The 20,243-nt window shown below is 44.4% G+C and overlaps 1 protein-coding gene across 1 annotated transcript in view; it reads left to right on the top strand.

Annotated features, from left to right (window-relative positions):
- Positions 1–14,457: 14,457 nt before the first annotated feature.
- Stmnd1 (stathmin domain containing 1) overlaps positions 14,458–20,243 on the top strand; it is a 29,219-nt gene continuing 23,433 nt past the window's right edge. Inside the window, exon 1 of the mRNA XM_052156277.1 lies at positions 14,458–14,544. Coding sequence (XP_052012237.1) covers positions 14,458–14,544 — 87 coding nt within the window. The remainder of the gene's footprint in view (positions 14,545–20,243) is intronic.

The following is a 20,243-nucleotide window of genomic DNA, read 5'->3' as shown; positions in this document are numbered from 1 at the left end:
GTACCTATCCAGACTCAAGTGACTCCATCTGAAAAAGATCTTCCCTCCATTTCCAGGGGCCCCCACTCACTCTCTGCAAGTGCTGGTTCTTAGTCTGGTTCTTAGCTGGTCCTCCTGGGTTCCTAGTACACTTGCTGCACTGTCCCTGGAGATAATCACATCTATTTCTGGGGCTTTTCACTGGTGATTCCTGAAACTGAGTCTCTACCTTACATCATCTCCCTCAGCTCCTTACCTCCCCCGCTTGAATGTCTCCAGGCATCCGAAATGATCGTGTTTAAAACTCCATCTTCTGTTCATCATCCCACCTCCCCTGGCTTAATGATGTCACTTCCTTCTACCACATCCCATGTTAGATGCTAAAGAGTCACCATTGATACCTTGCTCCTGCCTCACCTGCTTTCCTCACTGTGGGTCTGGGATATCTTTTGTCCTCTCTTCTCTGTGAAGCGAGACAAGACTGTCTCCCCGTCTCCTCTTCATTCCCGTCTCTTTGACTCCAGCTCCCTTCCAAACATTTTCCCAAACCAGAAGCCAGACTTGTAAAAGTCTGACCTTATAAAAACATTAATGGATCGCTCAACATTTAATTTTCTGAGTTAAAAAAAAAAAAAAAACCTCAAACTTTTAACATTATTTAGAGAGTGTCCTGTCATTAAAGGACATCACATCTCTCTGGTTAATCCAGTTTTCCTAGAGCACTGTTCCCCAAGTTGCTCCTTCATCTGTCCCTTAGATACCAGTTTCTGGCCATCCCTTCCCATGTTAGACCATCTCACAAGCACTTGCTCTTCTTCATATCATCTGTGGGATTTGGGAAAAGAGGTTTAATAATTAACCCATTGTCTTCATCCCCACCAGATTCTAGCACCCTGGGTCAGGGACTACACTTTATCCTTTACATTGTATCCTTACTGCTTACATTGTATCCTCACTGATTACATTGTGTCCTTACTGCTTAAGTTGTATCCTTACTGCTTACATTGTATCTTACTGCTTACACTGTATCTTACTGCTTACACTGTATCTTACTGCTTACACTGTATCCTTATTGCTTACACTGTATCCTTACTGTTTACATTGTATCCTTACTGCTATCTCTGCAGGACACAGTGCCTAAGCCTATATTAGGAACTTAAGAAGCCTATATTAAATGTAGCAGGTTCATGGAGGAGCTGAAGGACAATCAGAGCTCTTAAGAGATAGGACTCCAAACATCCCACTCCAGTCATGTTTCTTTGAGAAAGATTCTAGGAGGATCACCTTGTAGTTGGTCTCATGTTTTTTGATAAATTTGCCTCTTAGGCATCTCCACCTGCTGCCCAGTCATTTCCCACTTTCCAAAGATTCCCCTATAGAAGCCAAACAAGAAAAGGGAATAAACACTCCCAGCTCAGAAGTCTGCCTGGGCTGTATGGGCTGCTTCCCCTGATTATCACTGTTACTTTGAGAGGAGACATAATTAGCGGATTAGCACTTAATTGTAGCGTAGACAGTAGCACCCAGATCATCCATCCACCTAAGTTTATTCAGAGCCTTGGACACAATTAAGAGTAGCACTTAGTATCAGTGCGGTGATATCGCCCCCCAGTGGCTCTTAATGACTTCATCCCCAGCATCAGCATCTCAAAAGCCACTGTTGGTACAGAAGGCTTACTGTTGGTACAGCTTCCATAGCAGGTTGAGAGAGTCCCCATCTTCACTTTTCTCAGAGTAGAGCTAGAAAGTGAGTCTCTCTAGGAGCATCACCCCAACAAGCACCCTTTCCTTAAAGGAGACCTGAAGACATTGTTGTCCCTTCTCTGGCACTGTCTCAATAAACAATTAGCATAGCTGAGAAGTCTTTTGGTCTTTAAAAAGAACACAACAGGAACTTGTAGGTCCATGCTTAGACATTCAGACAGGGAAAATTATCTACAAGATCACAGAACTACTGCCAACTATGAAACATGAAGTCACGGGCAACCATCGCTGCATGTCCTTGGGAAGTGTTGTTGTTCAAGTGTCTTGTGCTTCTATGACAAGTCTCATTAAGTAGCCCAGGCTGACTTAGAACTCATTATGTGCCCCAGGCTAGCTCAAACTCACATCTATTCTCCTGCCTCAGTTTCCAAGAGCTGAGACTGCAGGCATGAGCTAGCTACCACATAAAACTAACCTGTCAGCTACTTGGAAGAGTGTTTTGGGGGCCATTGTTTTGTGTTTGTTTGTTTTTGTTTGTTTGTTTGTTTGTTGGGGGTTAGTTTTTAAATCTTTGGAAACTTATCCAAAGATATTACCAGGTTTTTTCTTTACTTCAAGCATGCTTCCATTTCTCCCCTCCCAGTCTTATGCAATGATTTCATGTCATACACTGTATTTTCCAGTTATATATATTTGGGGTGTGTGAGGTTGTCCTTCAGTTCATGATACTGGCCCTTTGGAGTTTTAATCTTTGCCCTCATAGGTTTTATTTGAGATATCGCTATGTCTACTAGCAATAGTAGACCACTACTCATATTTTCTCCAGTAATATCTAATAGTTTATTAATCTCACTCAATGTACTTTTTTAAATCTCATACATGAAAGTTTCAGATTGAAAAGTTCATCTGGACTTGGAAGTAGTGGCATATGCCTTTGACCAGAACTTGAGTGACAGAGACTGGTGGATCTCTGAGTTTGGAGCTAGCCTGGTCTACACAATAGACTGGTTCCTGGACAGTCAAAGCTATACAGAGAGACCATGTCTTTTAAAAATCAAAAACAAATAAAGAAAGAAAGAAATACAGACAGACAGACAGACAGACAGACAGAAAAAAGCCCATTCAGATCTTTTTAATGTTTCTCATGTTCTTATTCTCCCTCTCTGATGCTATGAGTATATGTGACACAATAATAAAACATATGTCCTGGTGACATTTAACTGTCAATTTGACACAGCCTAGAGTCACCTGAGAAGGATGTCTTGCTTCCCAAATTCACACAGATGAGGTAGAATTGACCATTTGGAGCAATCACAGCTCCAGCCTGCAGCACGGCCTGCCATGGACCTTTATTTACGTAATGCTAACACATGGCCTGCAGCCACTTGGGCCTGGAGCCTTGGATTAGCATATCCCCTTCCAAACTAGTACTGAATTCTGGTTTTGTTTTTGAACAGGGAATGTTTGATAATTTTCCATTCTTGGTCCCCCAGAGTCTGAAAGTCCCCATTGCTCTGTTAATGGTTGCCATTATTTGAATTCTGCCCAGTGAGCAGAGCTGTAGCTCATCTGGGTGGGTGAGTGGAGATACTTGTTTAGCATGTATTAGATTCCATCCCTAGCATCACAGACAATACTATAACAGCAACTACCCCATCTGATGCTGCTGCTGGTGCATCACATTTAGCCACACAGCTAAAAAGTGTGGCTGATCCTAAGTGGCTTGGACGGAAATGTGGTCCTGAAGACTATTAAATCAATGCTCAATAATTATTTGAGGAATAAAATCTAGGAGAGTCAGTTTTGTAAGCAATGACAGTGTTGCCAACAGGTGTGTGGATATGGCCGGGTGAGCCCCAGAGGGCAGAAGAACTGAATTCTTCTTTTTCCAGTGGAAGCTGGTTCAGGGCATATCTCTAGTATCTATTGTATTAGTCAGGGCTCTCTAGAGTCACAGAACTCATGGAATGTCTCCCTAAACAGGGAATTTATTGTAATGGCTTACAGTCTATAGTCCAACTAATCCAACAACGGGCAACTGTGAATGGGAAATCTAAGAACCTAGTAGTTGCTCAGTCCCACGAGGCTAGTTAGTTAAGCTGGTCATATGTAAAAAGTTAGATACAACAAATGTGCTGGCAAGTAAACAAAAGCAATCGATGTGAATCTTCCTGCACAGCAGCCTGGACCTGTTGAAGAGCCTTCTCCTGTTGCAGGCCCCACACAAAGTTAGTAACTTTCCAAATCACTTGGTAAATGAACCTGAGTAACACACCCAAGTGAGGAGTGTACTGTGTCCAGAATCTAAATAAACCCACTAAACGTTGTGCTTCTTTCTTGCTGGTGGGAGGAACCAGGTCCGGTAACTTGTCTTTCACCTTAGAAGGAGTATCTCTGCATGCCCCATACCAGTGTACTCCTAAGAAGTTCACTGGGGTAGACGGTCCTCGAGTTTTGGTTGGATTTATTTCCCATCCTCTGATACGCATATCAATGAGTCCAGAGTAGTTGCTACTCCTGATCACTTGGTCGAATGAGCATAATGTCATCAATATAGGACACTGATGTGATATTTTGTGGAAGAGACAAAAGATCAAGATCCCTTCTAACAAAGTTATGGCACACAGCAGGAGAGTTAATATATCCTTGAGGCAAAACTATAAAGGTATACTGCTGGCCTTGCCAGCTGAAAGCAAATTGCTTCTGGTGGTCCTTATGGACAGGTACTGAGAAAAAGACATTTGCCAGGTCAATAGCTGCATACCAGGTTCCAGGAGATGTGTTAATTTGCTCAATTAATGAAACTACAACTGGTATTGTAGCTGCAATAGAAGTTACTACCTGATATAGTTTTCAATAGTCAACTGTCATTCTCCATGATCCATCTGTCTTCTGCACTGGCCAGATAGGAGAGTTAAAGGGAGCTGTGGTGGGAACCACCACCCCTGCATTGTTCAAGTCCTTGATAGTGGCAGTAATTTCTGCAGTTCCTTCAGGAATATGATACTGGTTTTGATTCACTATTTTCTTTGCCAGAGGCAGCTCTAAAGGCTTCCATTTAGCCTTTCCAACCATAATGGCCCTCACTCCACAGGTCAGGGAACCAATGTGAGAATTCTGTCAGGTTCTAAATATATCTATCCTAATTATACATTCTGGAACTGGGGAAATGACCACAGGATGTGTTGGGGACCTACTGGACCTACTGTGAGTCAGACATCTGTCAAAACTCCATCAGTCACCTGTCCTTTATAAGCCCCTACTCTAACTGGAGGCCCACAATGTTTCTTGGGATCTCTTGGGAACCAGTATCCAATGGACCCCAAGAAAGTCCAATTGTTTCCTTTCCCCCAGTGCATAGTTACCCTTGTAAAAGGCCGTAGGTCCCTTGGAGGAAGAACTGACTAACAGCAAAACTTTTAGGTATCTTATCACGATCCTTCCCCAGGGCAACCTGGCCATGCCTTCATTCAAGGGGTTCTGGGTCTGCAAACTGACTCAAGTCTGGAAATTGAAAGGCCAAGATTGCCTTTTGCCACAATCTAATGCAGCCTTTCTTTCATTTGTTTGAGACTTTTTCTGCTTATACAGATCAAATAGATATGAAGTAGGCTTCCTTATCTATTTCATGCCTGGAAACACCATTACTGATTAGCCAGTACCAAAGGTCTGAACGAGTCATGCCATTATAAATTTTACCTCTCCTGTGCTGACCATTACGGGCTATAACATTATAAACATTTTGTCTATGCTGTCCATTATAATAACTACATTCACCTTGTCTCTGTCAATTCAATGCCTCAACCTGGCCCTTGTTACCTCGGGTCCCAGTTAAACCCATTACATTTAATTCATCTAATTGAGCAGCAGCATCTCCAACTCTAAGGTCTGGCACAAGGAAAAGGGCAAGAACAAAATTCTTCAAATGTGCTGGTGCGCCTCTCACCAGTTTACGTCTTATAGAATTCGTGAAGGGCATATCTTCTGGGCCTTCGCATTGTGGAAGATTAGGTTTTACACAATGTATCTACTCTAATGTTGCCATTTTCCTGAGCCTTAAAATTCCTTCATCAACATGAAGCCAAGGGATATTAGGCATCCAAAACTCCTTTCAGTAGGCCACCTCTTGATAAACACTTCAACCAACCATTCAAACAAACTTCTGATACCTTTTTTTAACTGCAAGCTTCTATATTAAACCTAGGATCTCCACTCAGAGGGCCCATGCCAATAAAGTCAGCCTGATCTAGTTTTATGTTTCTTCTACCATTATCCCTTAAAATCCATTCCCACACATATTCCCCAGACTTCTGTTTGAATGAATTAGCAAACTCATTGAACACCTTAGTAGTATAGCACATTTCCTCATGGACTACACTTTCTACCTCCCCTCTAAGGGCCTGCTTTGCCTTGAGTCTGGTTATAGTTCTAGAAGAAACTATTGGTGGGCCCTGAGGAGCATCAGTATTGTCCTGCCTGTTATTTTCTTCAGAGAAAGTCACTGCTGGTTTACCAGACTGTAAAGGATTAATTTCCTCCTGTGAAAGAGGCATTATTTCAAAGGGTAGGACTGAGGGTACTACTTCCTCAGGTGGGGTAAACCTTTAAGAATCTGAGGATTCAAAGTTCTCAGCTTCAACAGGGTCCTCTCACACATCCCCATCCCAAGTTACAGGATCCCATTCTTTGCCGATGAATGTCCTTACTTCAACTGCTGATACTCTCTGAGGCTAAGACTTGAATTTTTGCTGTAATTCAGCCAATCTTATAATGAGGGCTTCAGTTTGATTCTCTGTAACTCAAATTGTATGGCTGCCAGAGAGAAGAGTCTCTTCGAGAGCACACTTACAAAGCTATAAATTGTTGATTTGCACCTGGAGCCGTTCAAGTTTACCACACAGCTCATTCTTTCCCTTCGCCAATTTGTCCAGAGATGCTAAGAGCAACAAACCAGCAAAATCATTTTCTGAATTCCCCCGCCAAAGTTGAACAAAATTCTGTGTACTGGGTCACCTAATTCATTGTCAGTTATAATAGATAGATCAAGATAATCAAAGGCATTAACTTCTTAACGTTGAAATGTAGTTTCCACCATGGACTTTCAGTATACAGGAGAGCATCTGGAGGTGTTTCAGTAATTGAAAGTGCTGGTAAATTATTAAACCAATTACAGATTCTTAAAAGATTCATCTTTATTCTTCTGCTCCTCTAGAACCACTCCTGGTACCAACTTCTGCCTTAGCTAGGATTTCACTGCTGCCACGACCAAAGCAACTCTTATAAGGACAACATTTAATTGAAGCTGGCTTACAGGTTCTGAGGTTCAGTCCATTATCATCAAGGCGGGAGCACAGCAGCATCCAGACAGGCTTGGTGCAGGAGTTGCTGAGAGGTCTATATCTTCATCTTCAGGCCTCTAAGACTCACTTCCATGCAGATAGAACTAGGGTATTACAGACCCTTGCCCACAGTGACACACCTACTCCAACAAGGCCACAGCTCCTAATAGTGCCACTCCCTAGCCCAAGCATATATAAGCCATCACACCTATGTACTCTTGTCTGTTTAGGGGAAGTGTCTCAATATTCACCCTCATAAACTGCCTCAATATCTAACTCTATCTATCTATCTATCTATCCATCTATCTATCTATCTATCTATCTCCCTTTCTTCCTCTACCTCCCTCTCTCCCTCACCTCTGTCTCCTATATCTACCATTTATCTACCTATTCACTATGTATTCTATCATATCTATCTAACCACCTATTTAATATCTATTTATTATCTGCCGTTTGCCCTTCTGTCTATCCATATAGCTGTTTATCCATATATTTTCCTACCTCCTATAGTCAGCTGTCTAATTTTGTCTCCCTCTCTGATCTGTGTGTATGTGCATGCATCCCTCTCCTAATGCATGTCTCCTGCTCCCCTCCTTTCTCCTCCACAGCAAACCACATTTATCCTTGAGTTTCCCAGTCCTCCGGGAGAGAGAAATCAGTAGAAGCCCCATGTGAGGCTCAGCTGGCTTTCTTGAAGACTGCTAATTGCCTCCAGGTCATTTTGGCTCTCAGGCCCTTGCTGTGGCTATTTTGGAAGAGAAGAGGCAGCTCCCTGTTGCTGCCAGGTGAAAGAGAAGATGGAAGGAGCTATAAAGAGCAGCAGAGGATTGTGAAGATTCACAAAGCCATCCCCACTCAGAGCGGAGCTCCGCAGAGGGAAGACAGGTAGGGCTGGAGTCCAGATGAGAGAAGGCAACCCTGACTCCATGGTTTGATCTTCTTAAAGCTTTTAGCTGACACATCAGGCCAGAGGATAGCTGGGCTATGTCCGTATAAGATGATATAAGGGCGGGGTCTGGGAGGAGATGGGGGAAGAAGGGGTTGGATATGACCTAAGTATAATGTGTTCATCTACGAAATGACCAAGGACTGTATTCTAAAAGCAGATAAAACTAAGTTTCTGGGTTTAAAAGAAACTCTAACTACAAACCTAGTTTAGCTTACCTGCAAGAGAGTAGACTTGACCATTTATGGGCATCTGGTCAGAATTTACGATTTTACTGGGTTTTCCCATTTAAAAACACAACCCCTTAAGTAGCCAAGTATGGTTTAAGCCACCTCAGTGCCTACTTTGCATAATGACAGAGAGGGAAGGTGATTTGCAGGCATCCCTCCCCCTTTAACTTAGAGAATCAACCAGGAAGCAGCTACTGTTGATGGTGTGTGTGTGTGTGTGTGTGTGTGTGTGTGTGTGTTGTGTGTATTGTGCATTTGTGTGAGGGAGAGTGTCTGTGCATGTGTCTGTCTTAGTTAAGGTTGTACTGCTGTGAACAGACACCATGACCAAGGCAACTCTTATAAGGACAACATTTTATGGGGGCTGACTTACAGGTTCAGAGGTTCAGTCTATTATCAAGATGAGAGCATGGCAGCATCCAGGCAGACATGGTGCAGGAGGAGCTGAGTGTTCAACATCTTTATCTGAAAGCTACTAGTGGAAAACTGACTTCCAGGCAGCTAGAATGAGAGTCTTAAAGCCCACGCCCACAGTGACATGCCTACAGTCCAACAAGGTCACACCTCCAAATAGTGCCACTCCTTTTGCTGAGTATATACAAACCAAGACAGTGTCAATGTTGTATGCCTTTCTCAATGGCTCTCTACCTTGGTTTTATATATATATATATATATATATATATATATATATATATATATATATATATATATATATAAACTGACTGGCTATGGGTGGCTAGCCAGTAAGCTGGAGGGAACTGCTTGTCTGGCCACTCCCAAGCATTGGGGTCATACCCAGCATTTACATGAGTTCTGGGTATCCTAACTATAGTCCTCATGATTGTATAGTGATCACTTTACCAGCCTACTATCTCCTACCTTGCAGAATAACTAAAACAGAAAAATGAATTAATTTCCCAAGGTCAAAGTAGATGTCTCTTTCTGAAGGCTAAGTTATTGTCTCTCTGAGATGTGCCAGGCATCCATTTGTATCTGAATTATCAGGATATGTGTTAGAAAAGCCAAGTCTAGTGCTGCGGGTTTACCTGAAGCGTTAATGAGGCCCCTGGTTTATTTGCCAGCACAAAGGAATTACAAACATAGATTTAATCTATCTGTTCATGTTGCTGAGAATCTGTGCCACGGCGAGCATCAGAGATGATTCCAGAATAGTTGTGATAGGTCTGTTTATGGGCTTGTTTGAAACCAAGAACTGGTATCTCCCCAGTCTCTCTGGGACAGTCCCCTCATCTGAAGAGGGAGGAGCTAGTACTCCCTCCCTCCCTAGAAGACTCCCAAGAAGCCAGTCTACAGTCCAGAGCAGGAACGAATCTCACCAGCTGGCCCAGCATTCTTTCAGGCACATTCCAAGCACAAGAATTAAAAAGAAAAAAAAAAATTCAAGTCTCTTAGAGAACTTTCTTCTTTCATTTCCCCCCAGTTCCTGAAGCAGCCAAACTCCCCTGGAGCGTCAAACAATATGTTGAAGGCCAGCATGGAAAAATCACACCAGTAATTCAAAAAGTCTCAGCGTTCTGTGCCCACGTACTGCCAAAATTAGAAGGAAAAAAGAATCACTTAAATATTACTTTCCTTTCACTGTGAGGGTATCAGTGTGTGAAATTGCCACACGGAACCTGAAGGAGTTGTTGCAGGTTTCTGAAAGGCACGTTCAACTTCCTGGATGCCAGTTAGCAAAGACCACACCTCCTCATCCGTACCCCCAACCAAGCTCTCTGCATTCTTAAATGTCTAAGCAGGGTTCAATCATGCCAGAGTCACAAGGGCTCATAGCAATGAAAGTCTTATAATTCCATGGGACTATTTCAGCACCACTTCCTACTAAGTCGCCCTTTTCTGATTGGTGTCTCAAGATTGGTGCTTTCTCTCTGTGTTTATCCAGTTTGTATTGAATGAGCAAACATCGAGATTGTTGGCCTAACGCCAAGGCGGCCGAGGAGCCTCAAGGCTCGGCAAACAATTGTTCCCCTGTTTGTGGGCTTGTTTGTTTCTGGTTGCTCTGTGCTTGTCACACCAAGTCCCTTAAGGGGACAAAGCAAACATGCGTGCATTCTGCATCGGGGTCAACTCTATTTAAATCTTTGGCTGGTATTACTGTGAGGGCTGGCCAGCGCTTTGTGTTCTCATTTTGTGGGGTGTGCATGGATGGGAGTTTTTCTTAGTGATAATACTTTCCATCATCACAAGATGCTTTGTGGGCCGCCTTGGGAGTGGACTCTGGTGGAGTGGGTTAAGAGACAGAGAGCTCAGCTCTGAGTAACAGGATGAATGGATGTCACAAGGGTCATTTCTCAGAATGGCAGACATCAGGTTGAAATGATCACAAGAGGGGTGTCAAGATCTGCAACTTTAAAATGAGATCTTTGAGGGCTAGAGAGATAGCTCGATGGTTAGAGCACCTGTGACTCTTGCACAGGACCCAGGTTCGATTCCCAGCACCCACATGATGGATCACAACCACCCATAACTTCAGTTTCAGGGAATCCAACACCTTCTTCTGGCCTCCACAGGTGCTAGGCATACACATGGTGCACAGACATATATGGAGGCAAAACACCTGCATAGCCACATAGATAGATAGATAGATAGATAGATAGATAGATAGATAGATAGATAAAGGTAGCACTTGAACTGATACCCCTGTCTGACTGTTACTTTCCTTTCTTGTTTCCAGAAATGGCAATGTCCCCACCCCAGCTCTGATAAAAACCAGCAAATCAACCAAGCAAGGTTTTCTTCAGTACTATATAGTCCTCCTGTGGAACAGAGCACTCCAGCAAAGGGGAGTGAGGGGATGCTCAGCTGAATGGAGTGTCTTACAGGCTGGAAGCTCAACTGTTTAGTGAGTCCTACCCACCTCCCTACTCTTACCCCTATGCCCAACACACACACACACACACACACACACACACACACACATACTCACAAAAGCAGACACATGCATGCACAGGCACACGTGCATGCACAAACGATTACACAGGCACATGCATGCGCACCCTTGTAAGGCTAAAAGGAAAAACAAAGTCACCATCCAGGCCAGCACGGTGGTAAACCCCTATTATAATGGCATAGAGGCGGTTTGAGACAGGAGAATGATGAGTTACACCCAAAGACCCTGTTTCAGACAACCAAAATATAAACAACAAACAAATAAAATCAAGCCTTGAATATTTTCTACAAAATCTAAATAATAACTCTCGTAGGCCTCGCAGGCCATATGCTCTCCGCAGCAGCTGCTTAGTTCTGCTTGGGGGTAACGCAAACGTGCCATGGATGCTACATAAACAGGGCAGATGGGCCATATTCTGGTAAGATTTTATTATAGATGCTGGGTTTTGAATTTTGCATAATTTTTAAATTGCTACATAATGGCCGTCTCTTGGTCTCTTTCAACCCTTTAAAAACATAGAATCTATTCTTAACAAGTAGGTCACATAAAGCCAGGGCTGTGGGACAAAACTGGTTTTGGGTCCTGGTTGTCGAACCTGAACCAGTAGTATATTGATGAACTAGAAATAAGAATCATCAGCTTCATTATTGACCTCATTTTTAGCAAGCACTTGAGGTATTAGCTATTCCTGGGACCATAGCAGTCTCAAGGGTTTGGACATGAAAGTCAGGGTAGGATCTTTCTATGCATCGAAAGAATGCTTAAAAAACAGTGAGCAGTCGTTGACACCCACAATACCTAGTGTTAAGTTGGAAGGTTTTCAATGCGGAGTGTGGTGTATCTCACTCCATGTGCTCCCCTCTGACTAAAGGAGAAGAGTCCTGTATGGCTGGAATGTCTTGCTGCAGGTTAACCGCCCTTCCCAGGCACATAAACGTCCTAGCGGAGTGTGATTGTTCACACCTATAATCCTAGCTGAGTGTGATTGTTCACACCTATAATCCTAGCTTTCCTTGGAGCCTGAGAAGGACTGAGATTGAGGAAAGCATTGGCCACATAGTGAGGGAAAGGCGAGCTAGAGAAGGAGGGAGAGGGAGGGAGGAAAAGAGGAAGGAAGAGAGGGAGGAAGGGAGGGAGAGAGAGACAGAGACAGACAGGGACAGAAAGAGACATAGAAAGGTGGGGGAGGGGGAGAAGAGGTGAGTGACAGAGGTGAGACACAGAGAGAGAGAGAGAGAGAGAGAGAGAGAGAGAGAGAGAGAGAGAGAGAGAGAGAGAGATTGGAAGAGGAGGAGGAGAGAGAGAGACTGAGCATTCTGTCTTTTCCATGCCCCCCTCTCCACCAGGAAGGAGGGACAAGAAGGTACCATCACGGATCCTACTTGTGATTTTGGTGTAGAGATCTCTAAACCTAAGCCAATGTCTCCCTTGCCCACCATTTTCCTCCTTCCCCATCTCTTCCCTTTCTGCATTTTGAAGTAATAAGGAATGCTTTCTTCACACCATTGCTACGCCTAGTCTCCATTTTTTTTAACCATTGTTTTCAACATAATTCACTGTAAGGTTATGAGACTTAATTTTTATACCAGCTGTGTTTAGCAACTGGAACCCAACAGTGCTAGTGAGGGGCTCTTCTGAACCAGCAGGAGCTGGCCCCAGCACATTGCTAAGAAAAGGGTGTTTTCATAGATTTGGACCACAGTCTTAGGATGCTGCAGAAGATGCCTACATAACACATTTGGTACCACCTCATCCCTTCCCTGAAAACTTCTGTCTACAGATCGCCTCAAAGAAAACAATGGGTGTCTGCTATAGTTACTTTCTAGTTTTATCAACACCAGTTAAACCTTCCTGGGAATATTTTGTTAAGTGCCTTCTAGGTTGGATAATCCTAGGTAAGATTTCTCCAAAGTAACTTAGTTTAGCCCTGAGCCTGTTTCCAGAGGTAAACCTCATGAACATAAATATTCATTGTTTCTTGTTTCCTGGTTATAAGACTTGGACTGAGGTTTGATGCATCTTTCTCCATGTTAGTAAAATAATGGAAACACCATTATTTGAGCAGCAAGAGAGTGACTGTAAAATAAACCTCAGAATGGTGATTCACATTTATAATCCCAGTACTTGAGAGGCAGGGGGATTTCTGTGAGTCAAAGACAGGCCTGTGTTCTGTACTGAGGACCAGGCTACATAGGAAAACCTTCTCTCAAAAAGGCCAAAAAGAAAAAATTGAAAGTAATTTCATACACTGTAATCACAACACTTGTGAGGCAGAGGCGGGATGATCATCAGGAGTTCAAGGTCATCCCCAAGCTGTATAGTATGCTGAGACCAGCCTGTACTGCAGTAAACAAATGCATGTTATGAAGCAGCTGTATAATCTAACTATGTAGAGCAGAGCTGGCCTCCGGATTCATTGGGAAGATCCTGGGGGTTTTGCATTTCCAGGAAGCCTGGGCCACATTTTCCAGTTGTTTGGAAAAGTGGAGGGACAGAGCCTGCCCCCTGGGTCCTGGTTGCAGCTCTTTCAGTAACTAGCTCCCTGGAGAGCTTGGGAAAGTCACGTGGCTTCCCTAAGCCTTGAAAACAAAGGGTTGGGACCTGTCAAGCGGCTTTTCAACTCTACCTTCTTAGTCCTCAAAAAGGAAAACAGAAAATAGGATGAAAGTTCTGAAACTTGCTGCTCATGTGAGCAACCCACAGTTCCCTGCTCCTCCTCTCTTGACATTCTTAGAGAATGGAGGTGTTGGGGAGGGGGGATGACATGACGACACCCTGTACATTACCATAACCCCCTGCGCAAGCCCTCCTAAAGTGGACTTTGCAAATCAAAAATGATTTCAAGACTCGCTGGCAGCCACAGAGCTATTTGTGGTCCTGGGTGATTTTCATCATGAAGTGGGGTTTATTTCTTGGGTGACCATCCTTTCTGGGGTCGCACAACAGCATAGTTTGCTGTTGGCTGTCTGCGTCACCCGCCACTCTTGGCTGCTGCTGTTACCTGGACCAGATAAGGAGCATGGGGGCGGGGCCCGCGGTCCTGGCAAAGAAAAAGACACTGAGCGTCTGTCCGACAGGTTGCTTAGACTCACTTCAGCCTTTGCCTCCCCTCCCTCCTAGTAGAGATTTGGGATAGCTTCTCAGATCTTCTAGTTTTCCCTTGCAAAAGTCACATCCTCACTCACGCAGGTCCCAGGTCTGTGTGACTGCGATGCCCCGTTTATTATGGCAACAGTTTCCAGCAACTGTCCAGATGCTGAGCCTGGAGGTAAGGGAGGGGGGAGTGCTGGGCCCTGACTGTCGAACAAGATAGAAGCTCCGGGGGACACAGCCTAGAGTGGAGGAGCGATGGGCTGTGGACCTTCCCAGCAAACGGAGGACCAGAGCCAGAGCCGCATACCCTCTCCGCGGAAGGGCTGGGAAGAGGGAGCCAAGGTAACAGACGATCACAGACCTTGTGGGAGCGCACACCTGGAATACATAGTGAACACTGGAGCTGCATCACAAGACACTGTCAGAGAGAGCAGAAGGGGGGATGCGGGAGGAGAAAACAGAGGAGAGGGAGGGGGAAGGGAGGGGAGGGGAGGGGAGGGGAGGAGGAGCTCTGAAGTGATCTGGAGCCAGTGGGCAGTTTACGGCCCTCTTAGTAGGTATGTGACTGAGGGTGTGAACCAAATGACAGCGAGTTTATTCTGCCACTGTTGGCTGGTGTCTCTAAATCCAGAAAGTGCACATGCCTCTGTGTATCTGTATCTGCAGACACAGGCATGAGAGGTCACAGTCCTGGCAGATGCAGGTTGACAGGAAGGAGGGGGAGTGGTTACTGCCACCAACCCTGTGTCTCACAGGAAGGTGGGCGTTCCTTAGTGGCCAGCTAATGTTGGTCCTGGAATGCTGTCCTCTGTGTACAGCACACAGAGCTCTGTCAACCAGCCAGCTATATCATCTGGGGTTGTTCAGCTTTTTGGGGACAGAGATAGAAGGAACCTGGTTTTTAAGATTCCCCTTCCAATCCACTGTGCTTCTAGCTTGTATCATTTACCGAGGCATACTGAGGGAAGTTCCCACAGGGCAGTGGGAGCCAGAGGCTGGGCTGTTTATCATCTTTCCCTGACTCTAAAATAATGCTTATGCCCTAACAGACCTAATAAGTTAGGCCTGGCCATTTATACTCCATCAGCCTTTTTAAAAAAATAATAATAATAATAGTGAGAAGCAGGGAAATGTTTAAGTTTTTTTTCAATGTGGTCACATTGGAAGAAGAAAAACAGAGGTTCAGAATTTCCCCAAGTCTATCTTTGGGGTCCTGATGTGAAGTGTAGGTCTAAACTGAGGAAGAGCTGGTTTAGCAGGTAAGGATTATTTATGCCAAGACTGAAGACCCAAATTCAGTGCCCTGGTGCCACACAGTGGAAGGAAAGACCTGACTCCTGAAAACTGTTTTCTGAGCTCCACACATGTGCACACACATACAAATGGAATTTTTTTTTTTAGTACAAGAAGCACTGAAAATTAATCAGTCCTGATCCCAGTGTGGTCTTGTCCATCACCGACTCTACCATGGTCTCAACTCCAGACTCTGTCAGACCTGTGTGGAAGAGGCAAAGCCTGTCTCTGACACAAATTCAGCTGTTCTCTCTCCTAGCCTGAGACTCTGGGAGAAATTCCAAATTTTGGGGAACTGATGTCTCACACTAGTCAAATAGCTAGAGGGAAAGGCACAAGAGTCACTTTAGAATTCTCTCTCTCCTGTCAGGAAAGTTATAGTTTCACCAATAGAGTGAGCATCTCATGGGCATCAAGACCTCAACTCACTGGGGTGACCCAAGGAGAGGTCCATCACATACTTCAACAAAACTGTACTTTTGAAGAGTGACAGAGAGCCTGTAACCCCCTTTCTCAGGCTGAGGGAAGCAACTCACAGCCACCCGGACTGCTGTTTCCACAAGGCATTCTTCAGGCTGCTGTGTGAAGGGCAGACACTGTCTTCTCACAGTGTGAGCATGCTCGGGGGCCAGTGATAGCACCCCACACAGATATGGTCCATCTGAGCTCCTGGAGTGGGTATAAAAAAGCAAACCCGAAGGATGGGGCTTGTGACTCAGTGGGTAGAGTGCTGGCCTAGTATATACAAAGCCCTGGGTTTTAGCCCAGCAATGCAAAACTCAGGTGTGCTGGTGCATGCCTGTGATCCCAGCGCTCAGGAAGCAGAGGGTCCTGAGTTCAAGGTCATCCTCAGCTACAGAGTGAGTTCAAGGCAAACCTGGGACACATGAGGCCCTATCTTTAGATAGATAGACAGACAGACAGACAGACAGACAGACAATTGGGGCGGGCTATAGGGCTCCATCGCTCAGTCCCTCATACTCTGAGAGAAGCCTGTGCCCAGATGCCACCCACACAAATGCTGTGTTCATCTTTCTGCTCCTAACAGTGATTGTCTGAGTTTAATTGAGGTATCAATACTGTGTGTGTGTGTGTGTGTGTGTGTGTGTGTGTGTGTGTGTGTGTGTGATGATTTTTTTACAGCCAGGGATGACTTTGGACTCAGGGACTTTTGCTTTCCTTGCCACAACCTAACCGCTAACCGCTCCACCAGCACTCTGCCTCCTGTCTTCTCAAGAAAGGCCTCCCTGTGTGCTAACCCTCTACCCTCGCTTGTTCCTGTCATGCTCCCTGTACTACCCTTCCTCTCTATAGACCTTGCTCTTCCAAGCCAAATGGCCTATGGTGCTTGCTTCTGGGCCTGCCCACGCCTCCCTGCCTTTCCCATGTTGTTCCCTGGCCCTATGGAAGGTCATTCCTAGACCTGCTCCTCAGCAGGACTAAGGAGCGTCCAATCCATCCCTCAGTGCACAGCTCCACCCCCAGCTGGTGGCCCCAACATTACCCTCTGCTTTGAAAGCCCTTCGCTTCCACAGGCTCATGAGCTCCAAGGCAGCTCTCTGGGCACCTCGGTTATTGTTGCTTCGATTCCACATTTCCCCTCTCTTTTCCCAAAAAATATGTTTATGAAATGTAGATTACTATGCTATGATTCCTTATCTCATTAATTAATTTCTCCGGTAGGGTTATATGTGGGTAATCTTTCACTATTCATATTTCTTTTACAACTACTTTCATTTGCTCCACCATATAATTATTACCAAATATAGTTTTATTATATAGACTAGGTGTCAGGGCCACAAGTCAAGTCCTTCCAAGTGTCAAATACACAAGTCAGAAGAATTAGTGTATTTGCCAAGTCACCAGAGTCTACAAGCGGTCCTGGATGTCTATCCAGTTTTCTCTCTGTTGTTGCGACAAATAACATAACCAAAAGTAACTTGGGAGGGAGATTTATTTGGCTCATACTTCCAGATCACAGAGACTTAAGCAGGAACTTAAAGCAGAAACCATGGACAAGGCTGCTTGCTGCCTCATTCATATGCTCACACTTACCTAGCCTTTTTATACAGCCCAGGACCATCTGCCTAGGGAATGGTGTTGCCCACTGTAGACGGGGACCTCCTACATTGATTGACAGTCAAGACAGTGTCCCACAGACATGCTTATAAACCAACCCTTTAACCTCTACAGTGTCTGTTTCCTTATCTATAAAGTAACAGGAATGGTAATATTTATCTTTGTCATGTTCTTGTGGGAATTGGGTGAATTTAATTCACATAAAGTGCTCACACCCGTATTTCCACACAGAATAGCGTCAGAAAATAAGTTAGGGCAATATTTTTATTATCCTGACATAAAATCCTTAGCATTCTTCGCTTAGTCATCCATGTTTACCCTTGAGCTGACCCTGAGATCTTCTCCTGCTTTCTCCTTCTTGTATCAATGTTTTAAGCAAAAGTACTTCCTTTTCCACCCCATGGAATGTACCCACCATTCTCCCCTGTTGGGTTTTCCTTTCTTCCCATATAGGTCACACATGCCATCTTTTAGACAATTCCTAGTCACTCCTCCCTTTGCTGCCTCTGGCCACCTGCTCCTGACCATCATGCTGGTGAGGTTGATCTACCTTCTCCTGTTGGACTGAGGAGAGAGCTTCCATTGTTCATTTATTGTGTCCTCCCACTGTGAGCTGTTCCTACAGACAGTAACGGTCTTTATCGGTTTATCTATCGCACACTGATTCAGACAAACCAACCACAAAGGAATACCTTGTGATCCCATGCTTTCCTTTCCCCTACTGCCCAGGTTCCCCACCATGTTCTTGTCTTCCAGCAGCATAATGAGAGTAAAGATGATGGCTAGGAGAAAGCTCAACATTGAAATCACTGGAAAACAGACTCACTTGACTCCCGAGTACATCTTCCCTTCCTGTGCTCTTGACTTTACAAATCTGAACTGGGAAGGGTATTAATTAAACACTAGGTGACCATTACTATAGCAAGGCCTCCATGACTTTCCCTCAAGTTTAGGAGTTCAGAGATGTCAAATAAATAAATTAATCAATAAAACACTGAGATGAGTGTGTTTGCTTATATGAAGCATTTAAGTTTCTTGGCATTTTCTTTTTTGTTGTTGTTTGGGGGGGGGTGTTGGGGTTTTTTGGTGGGGTTTTTTGTTTGTTTTTTTCGAGACAGGGTTTCTCTGTGTAACCCTGGCTGTCCTGGAACTCACTCTGTAGACCAGGCTGGCCTCTAACTCAGAAATCTGCCTGCCTCTGCCTCCCAAGTGCTGGGAATAAAGGTGTGTACCACCACCACCTGGCTTCTTAGCATTTTCTATGTTAAAATATATTCTAAATTAAAACCCTTGGGAGTTGTCTATGGACTTCCGGCTCACTTTTACCTTAGTCTAAATAGGTGTGATGACATTGCAGAAAAATAATGCATCATAACAGAAATAGCCTGGGCAGCTTTTCTTGGTAGGCGTCATGTTCTTTTTCTATATAAGTAACTCAACATTCTGAACTAAGAGCTTAAAACGTAGTGAGTGATCATGGAGGACCTGTCATAGGTTTTCTCTAACATCTGACAAAAGCTTGCTTTTTTACCACAAAAAGGACTAAATTATGCCTTAAAATGACGTGTGTGTGTGTGTGTGTGCATGTATGTGCAAGCATGTCTCTGTGGGTACACATGTGTGTGCATGGGGGTGCATGCCCCCATGCATTTGTGGTTACACATGTGTGTGCATAGGGGTGCATGCCCCCATGCACTTGTGGGTACACGTGTGTGTGCATGGGGGTGCATGCCCCCATGCATTTGTGGGTACACGTGTGTGTGCATGGGGGTGCATGCCCCCATGCATTTGTGGGTACACGTGTGTGTGCATGGGGGTGCATGCCCCCATGCATTTGTGGGTACACATGTGTGTGCATGGGGGTGCATGCCCACATGCATTTGTGGAAGCCAGAAGTCAATGCTGGGTACCATCCTCTGTTGCTCACTATTTGTATTGCATTTTATATACACACATTTTACATACACACTAAAATGCAATATTTGTTTTGCATTTTATATACACACTAATAGAAGTCACTGAACAACCTGTGGGAGTCAGTTCTTTCCTCCCACTTTAAGAGAGTGCTTCTCACTGACCCTGGTGTTCATTCACTAGCTAGACTGGTTAACCAACCAGACCCTACAGTCTCCCTGTCTGTGTCTTCTAGCACTGGGAATACAGGCACACACCACACTCAGAGTCGTATGTGGGTGTTGGAGAGCCAGACTCCTAGCCTCATGTTTGTAAACCAAGAACTTCACTTGCTGAGCCATTTCTCGGCCCTCTTAAATCTTGTTAAATAGTCATTCCTGAGTGGTTTTTGAGGGGTTGCTATTTGTAATTAAATTACTAAAAGTAAATTAGCAAAAATTCTAGTTCTGAAGAACAAAGTCTTCCCATAGGTCCACAGGCAAATGTATTTATACATGCTTCTGCTTGTGAAGTGATTGAAGATTTCAGCTCAGGGAGTATCAACAAGTAATTCCTGCCAAGCTGTTTGGAAAATATGTTTCCCAAAAGAAGCTACAGAAGTACATAGAGTACTTTACACTATTTAAACACACACACACACACACCAACCATAAAAAGTAAACAACAGACACCTGTCTATAGTGAAACCGGTATCTTTTTATAACTGATGTTTTATTTCAGAATGGTGGTGACTCTCTCACAGCTGTCAGCTAAGT

The sequence above is a fragment of the Apodemus sylvaticus genome, chromosome 14 (genome assembly GCF_947179515.1).
Source record: "Apodemus sylvaticus chromosome 14, mApoSyl1.1, whole genome shotgun sequence".
Lineage (NCBI taxonomy): Eukaryota > Metazoa > Chordata > Mammalia > Rodentia > Muridae > Apodemus > Apodemus sylvaticus.
Note: the sequence above shows the minus strand (reverse complement) of the source record. Positions and strands in the feature narration are given on the sequence as shown.